Here is a 7,089-nt window from a genome sequence, read left to right on the forward strand (position 1 = left end):
AAGCTGAAGATGCTGACGGAGGCCATCATGCACGACTGCGTGGTGAAGCTGCTGAAGAACCACGACCAGGAGTCCCTGGAGTGTCTCTGCAGGCTGTTCTCCACCATCGGCAAGGACCTGGACTTTGAGAAGACCAAGGTGAGGCGTGGGAGGGTGTTAGATAGGGGGTGTGAGGCATGGGGGGGGGGGGGGGGGGGGGAGGCAGGGGTGAGGCATGGGGGGAGTTGGACAGGGTGGGGAGACACAGTTGTGAGGCGTTGGGGAGGGGGGGGAGGAGGGTGGTGGTGGTGGTGAGACATGGGGGGGGGGGGGGGGGGCAGGGGTGAGGCATGGGGGGGAGTTAGATAGGGGGTGTGAGGCATGGGGGGGGGGGAGGCAGGGGTGAGGCATGGGGGGAGTTGGACAGGGTGGGGAGACACAGTTGTGAGGCGTTGGGGAGGGGGGGGAGGAGGGTGGTGGTGGTGGTGGTGAGACATGGGGGGGGCAGGGGTGAGGCATGGGGGGGAGTTAGATAGGGGGTGTGAGGCATGGGGGGGAGGGGGCGGCAGGGGTGAGTTGGACAGGGTGGGGGGACACAGTTGTGAGGCGTTGGGGAGGGGGGGAGGAGGAGGGTGGTGGTGGTGGTGGTGGTGAGACATGGAATGAAAATATGGTTCTCTTCGTTTGATATAGGGAGTCATGTCATGGAGAGGGTTTTTACGCAGTGTTTATGGTTAGGCAAACCGCACAAACTTTTTTCCGCAACCGCACTATGCTGGCTCGGATAGATGGTTTCCCTTCACATAGCTGCTTTCAGTTGTAGCTGTTTCAACAGCTATGGTGGATGAGGAACCAACCATCCATCCAGCCCCCTCCCCCAGTTAGGGTGCTTCCTGGTTTGGTGGATTTTGTGGCAGTGTGGAGAGGGGGGGGGGGCATAGAAGAGATGGACTGAAGACGTGCTGGCCGGAAAACGTCTGTTTGGTGCTAGGACACTTTGGTTTCACCGACTAAAGGCTTAAGCCTAGTCCTCGACTAGATCACACTTTCAATGTAAAACCTCCATTGAAGATGCTTTTTTAGTCTAGGATTAGGCTTACGTCTTGTCTGGGACACCGGGCCCATTGTGTTACAGTTTAAAGTTGTTGCAACTGTTTGTCCCTTTTCATGGGATTCACTTTCACACAGACTTAACTGAGAACTGGTAACATCATCCCTTTTTCCTTCATTTCCGCCGGTGTTGATTCTCCCTCTGTTCTGGACTTCCTGACTGAGTTGGGATTTTGATTTCCCTAAAGGAACCAGACATTATAGCTCACTGTTATTATTGTTTAAAAATAGATTTCAAATTTCCTTTTTTTTTTTTTATGTCGGTCGATAGAGTAAATACATCTATTGATCTGCTCACACTACTGTGTTTTCACAACATCGCTGACCCCCTTTTTGCTTGCTTTTGGCCGTCATAAGATCAGGCTTTAAATATTTTTTTTTTATATATATACACTATAATCAGGGGTGCACATAACGTTTTGGGGCCAGTGCTCAGAGGAGCACCTAGGGATGCTGCTTGGTGCTCCCCGAGCTCGCGAGTCACGACCCGTCCCACAGGATGGATAAAAAAGGGATACATGGATAACTTATATTAGCAATTATTTATTCATAAATAAAGATGAACGAACAAATTATTGTGTGCAAAACAAAAGAAACAAATGCAAAATCAAATGACTGCTCTTTAAGCATGAAAGTCTGTCAGACTCCTTTAAACACAATGAAATCAACTGACATCTCTTTAAACACTAACTGAATGTCTGTTCTTTAAACACAATGAAATCAACTGACATCTCTTTAAGCACTGCTCTGTTCTGTAAACACTGAAATCAACTTTTCAACAAAAAGTTACAGCCTAAGCATTTATTTATGCTACAAGCTTAATCATCATCATCACTGCTCTCTTGACTGCTGTTATCACTGTCCTCAATTTCAACCATGGTAGAGGATGTTGTAGGCTATCACTTTAAATAGCTCATTATTTTGATTGTGCAACAAAGTCATTTTTTTTTCTTCTAATAGAATTCCCAACCATATTCCCTGGGTCAGGGGTCGAGGTGCGATAATGAAGCTGTAAAACAAACGTCTGAACGTTTGAAAGCTTCAGAGAAAAGAAACGTGTCCCTTGGTGTTGTTTTTCCTTTTAGCCACGAGTCGTTCGGGACTGAATTTTCACGTGGCGGCGAGATAACCGTGCGATACGCGATACGCGGAATGAAAGTACGAGTTACGATACTTTCCGAATGTTTTCGTGAGGGGAGTCGCCGTGGTCGTCGTCGGTCGACTGTTGTGATGGATTACTCGTCGGGCCTTCGGCTGAGGGGACGGCAAATAGTTACTTTGTGGGGCTTGCAGTGATGCAGCAGTCAGCAGTCAGCAGTTGGATTTTGAGGAAGTAAATTCCTCTACCAGCGGTTCCAGCTGTTGGTGCGCAAGAGCGCGTTCATGCGGCTGATCTGCCGCGCAGCATGCATTTTGGTGACGCATGCGCACTGGCGCACCAGTTATGTGCACCCCTGACTATAATATATATATACTATAATATATATATACTATAAATTGACAGTTATAATACCTCTAACCTAAGGAAACGCACTCGAACACCGCTCTGTCTTTTGTTCCATCGTGCCCCCCCTAAAAGGCTCTGTTGGGTCGGGGGGGGGGGGCAGTAGAGCAACAGAACCACTCTCTCTCTCTCTCTCTTCCAAGTCGTAAAAGTTGCACAGTTGCAACTTTTTTGGGGTGTAATGAGAGGAAATGGCTGTGGCTGCTGTCCTGCTGTCCTGCTGGAGGAGCTGGTGGGAAGATGACGGTGTTGTGTTGATGGTTTGGGAAATGACCCTTGACCCCTCGCTGTCTCTCTCTCTCTCTCTCTCTCACCCTAGCCACGCATGGACCTTTACTTCAATTACATGGAGAAAATCATCAAGGAGCGCAAGACATCGTCACGGATACGGTTTATGCTGCAGGACATAATCGACCTGCGATTGGTGAGTGTGTGTGTGTGTGTGTGTGTGTGAGTGTACAGGTGTGTGTGTGTGTGTGTGTGTGTGTGTGCATGTGTACGCGTGCGTGTGTGTGTGTGCATGTGTATGTGTATGTGTGTGTGCATATGCGTGTATGTATGTATGTGTGTGCGTGTATGTGTGTGTGCGTGTATGTGTGCATGTGTATGTGTGTGTGCATGTGTATGCGTGCGCGTCTTCTAACGGTGGTGGTTTTCTGGTCTCTGGTCCGCGGTGCAGCACAACTGGGTGTCGAGGCGGGTGGACCAGGGCCCCAAGACCATCGAGCAGATCCACAAGGAGGCCAAGATAGAGGAGCAGGAGGAGCAGAGGAAGGTCCACCAGCAGATGCTCAACAAGGACTCCGGCAGCAAGGGGAGGAGGCCAGGTCAGTCAGGCTCAGGACCCACAGAGAAATCCTCTTTAAGGCTTAGAGCACAGCCAGGCAGGGAGACAGGCAGGCAGGGAGACAGCCAGGCAGGGAGACAGGCAGGCAGAAAGGCAGGCAGGGAGACAGGCAGGGAGACAGACAGACAGACAGACAGCCAGACAGACAGACAGGCAGGCAGGCAGGCAGGGGCAGGCAGGCAGACAGACAGACAGACAGACAGACAGAGAGACATACAGTCGAACTCACAACCACCAAATCTACAGTCGAACTCACAACACCAGCCCTACATCTCTCTCTACCCCCCAGCCCTACATCTCTCTCTACCCCCCAGCCCTACATCTCTCTCTACCCCCCAGCCCTACATCTCTCTCTACCCCCCAGCCCTACATCCCTCTGTACCACCCAGCCCTACATCCCTCTCTACCCCCCAGCCCAACATCTCTCTCTACCCCCCAGCCCTACATCCCTCTCTACCCCCCAGCCCTACATCCCTCTCTACCCCCCAGCCCTACATCTCTCTCTATCCTCCAGCCCTACATCTCTCTCTATCCCCCAGCCCTACATCTCTCTCTACCCCCCAGCCCTACATCTCTCTCTACCACCCCGCCCTAGATGCCATTATGAGTATCAGGTGGAAACACTAACCTTGTCCTCAATTTCCTTTCAGAATTTTGAACAAAATAATGTACATTAAACTCCGAGCAGCTGTGAAGTCCAAACCACAGTGATGTCACCGGTGGAGGAGAACGGAGAGGGAAGCATTTTATAATCTTTTTGATTAAACACAAATCCTCTGAATAACCTGCATCCATTGTTTGTGTCTGCCACCCCCCACCCCCCACCCCCCAAACTAATGCCATCGTCTGGTGCTTGTTTTCTGCATAATGTGCTCATTGATGTGGTATTCAGGCTCATGGTTATAAAGGATTGCAAGATACAGTATGCCTTCTATCCTATGAAACATTATATTACATAACACAGTTACACATTTGCCCTGGCAAATCATTGGCAAATTATTGTGTTTTACCTGTTCTATGTGTTCCATGTCACTCCCCGTTCTTCTCCCCGCGGCCCCTCGTTGGGCTGCACCCCCACCTGCTGGAATTGCTTCGCAAACTGTTTATTTCACTCAAACACATAGCCTACCTATAAATAGTAAAAAAACAGAGAAACTGATATCGGATGCAGTGGTGTCCTTTTTTCCAGAGCTGTATGCATGTATAACTGCCAGCCCTAAAATGTTAAAAGATTATTTAAAACACATTAGCAATTAGGAAAATTAGGAACGCTTCACGATTGTGCGTGTCATCCGTGCGCCGGGGCCATGCTAATCTTCTCTGTATCATTCCAATTTTAGTATATGTGCCGCCGAAGCGAACACAAAATAACTATCGTAAGGAAATCAATTTGAAGGGGGCGTCCTGGCGGACATTTACATTCATGGTTCGGATAAAACAGACTTGTACTTAGTATTATATCCCTCAAACGTGCCTCAGCTGGACCCCGCAATCACGTCAGTCAGAGAAGATCAGTAAAATATACACAGATAGTCACCGTATGGACATGTTATTATTTTGGAAAGTATAATGTTCTTATTGAGTCTCTGCCTCAAACGGAGCCGCAGTGCAGCATGGGAGATATGCAGAGAGCCTCGCGGTGATTGGTTAACGCCAATAAAAGGATCAGATTTCACATGGGGGGGGAGAGGCCATGCTGTACTCTGGCTCTGTTCAGTCAATGCTCAATGCTCTTATTCAATGCACAATAACAACATTATACTCTAAAATCTCATCATATGTCCATATGGTATTATCTGACACTATATGTGTGTCTTTTGCTGATCTTCTCTGTCTGAGGTGACCGGGCGGTCCCGCTGAGGCCCGTTTGAGGGTTATATCAAGTTATATCAAACTCCCCGCTGAGAAAGGCGGCTGGAAAGGCAGCTAATACAGCCAATCATGGATCTTGGATTATGAAGAACAGGCCAATGAAACATTGCGAGTTTCTGGCTAGGGAGGGACATGCAAATTAAGACAGATAAGACAATTAGAACACTAGGTATCCCCCACAAGGATGACACGCAAGTACTGAAGCCGAAAGTTTGGTTTGCTCAGACGGAGGCACAGTTCGTGCTTAAAGGAATTACCACGGATATTACGAAATACTACCATGTCGTCTCTGCTCTCGGGAGCTCTACAGCAGCCAGGGTTGTGAGTATTCTCGAGCAGCCTCCTGAGCACAATAAATATGGAGCATTAAAGGCGTACTTACTAGAGACTTTTACTTTAACTGAATCTGAACGTGCCCGCCAGCTACTCTCTCTGCCCGGCCTCGGCGATGCTAAACCCTCAGAGTTGATGGATTATATGCTAGCTCTTCTAGGGGATCATAAGCCGTGTTTTCTTTTTAATGAACTATTCTTGCAACAGCTACCATTACAGGTTCGGGCTGCATTAGCTAATACAATTACTAAGGATAGCCGTGCTTTGGCTAGAGAGGCAGATCGTTTTTTTCTGTTGGTGTGCAACGGTGCAGCATGACAATTCATAGCTTTCAGTCACGTGGTTTCTTCCCTAGCAACCACCAACCTGACGGGCAAAAAGTATCATAGCAACATGGCGAGTGGACGCAAACGGTTAATAAAATACAAAGGTTCCATCTCACAAAACATAATGGAATGTCAAAACTTTGACGCTCAATATCTCTGAACTACCCTAAACGGAGATAGAACCTTATCATTCTAAACGGAGATAGAACCTTATCATTCTAAACGGAGATAGAACCTTCTCATTCTAAACGGAGATAGAACCTTATAATTCTAAACAGAGATAGAACCTTATCATTCTAAACGGAGATAGAACCTTATCATTCTAAACGGAGATAGAACCTTCTCATTCTAAACTCACGAGTTATCTTCAGTTGATGGATTTGACTTAGGGGGCATTCATTTGAAGTAACGTAATGAACATACAAGTAACAACAACAGGTTAATGCAGCCAACCAGCCAGCCAAGCAAAGACCATGACTATGCCCAGTTTATGCATTATACACTCTAATTTAATTGTTAGATTGCCAGGGTATTCGCTACAGGTTGTTGTATACATATACGTTTAATACGAAACTCGATCAACCGGGCGTTCGGGAGTTCTACCGCTGCTGGACGGAACTCCCGCTGACAGCGGGTCGAGGGGATATTTCTACCCGGGAATTCGCTCATTGCTGTGTCCACGGTGATAGGAGTGGAGGATCGACTCCATTCAAAAACTTTTCGATTCCCTGGTTTCTCCTCTTTCCGAACACGTTGGAATTTTTACCGTAACCCCCGGAGAATCAAAGTTATTAAGCCGCAAAGGGTGCCTCCTTGACCGGCTTTGACCGTGAATAACACCGGCTATGGAGGTGCTACAAACACAGTTTTAATTTCTCTAAATTCACCATCAGTATACGGTCATTTTGAGCCCTTACACACCGCGCTGACACCCCGAGAACATATACTTTTAATACGAAACTCGATCAACCGGGCGTTCGGGAGTTCTACCGCTAATTCGCTCCTTGCTGTGTCCACTGTGATAGGAGTGGAGGATCGACTCCATTCAAAAACTTTTGGATTCCCTGGCTCCTCCTCTTTCCGGACACGTTGGAATTATTTTCCTAACCCACGGGAAA

At 47.9% G+C, this 7,089-nt stretch overlaps 1 protein-coding gene across 1 annotated transcript in view; it reads left to right on the top strand.

Moving 5' to 3' along the window:
• The window catches only part of LOC308172985 (eukaryotic translation initiation factor 4 gamma 3-like), a gene marked incomplete at both ends in the record, with an annotated part of 12,415 nt that extends 7,104 nt beyond the window's left edge, over positions 1–5,311 (top strand). Inside the window, 4 exons of the mRNA XM_080547947.1 lie at positions 1–138; positions 2,913–3,017; positions 3,273–3,420; positions 5,280–5,311. The exon at positions 1–138 is cut by the window's left edge and continues 99 nt beyond it. Coding sequence (XP_080404073.1) covers positions 1–138; positions 2,913–3,017; positions 3,273–3,420; positions 5,280–5,311 — 423 coding nt within the window. The remainder of the gene's footprint in view (positions 139–2,912; positions 3,018–3,272; positions 3,421–5,279) is intronic.
• Positions 5,312–7,089: the final 1,778 nt, after the last annotated feature.

The sequence above is a fragment of the Nansenia antarctica genome, assembly GCF_963989245.1.
Source record: "Nansenia antarctica genome assembly, chromosome: 18".
Classification (NCBI taxonomy): Eukaryota; Metazoa; Chordata; class Actinopteri; order Argentiniformes; family Microstomatidae; genus Nansenia; species Nansenia antarctica.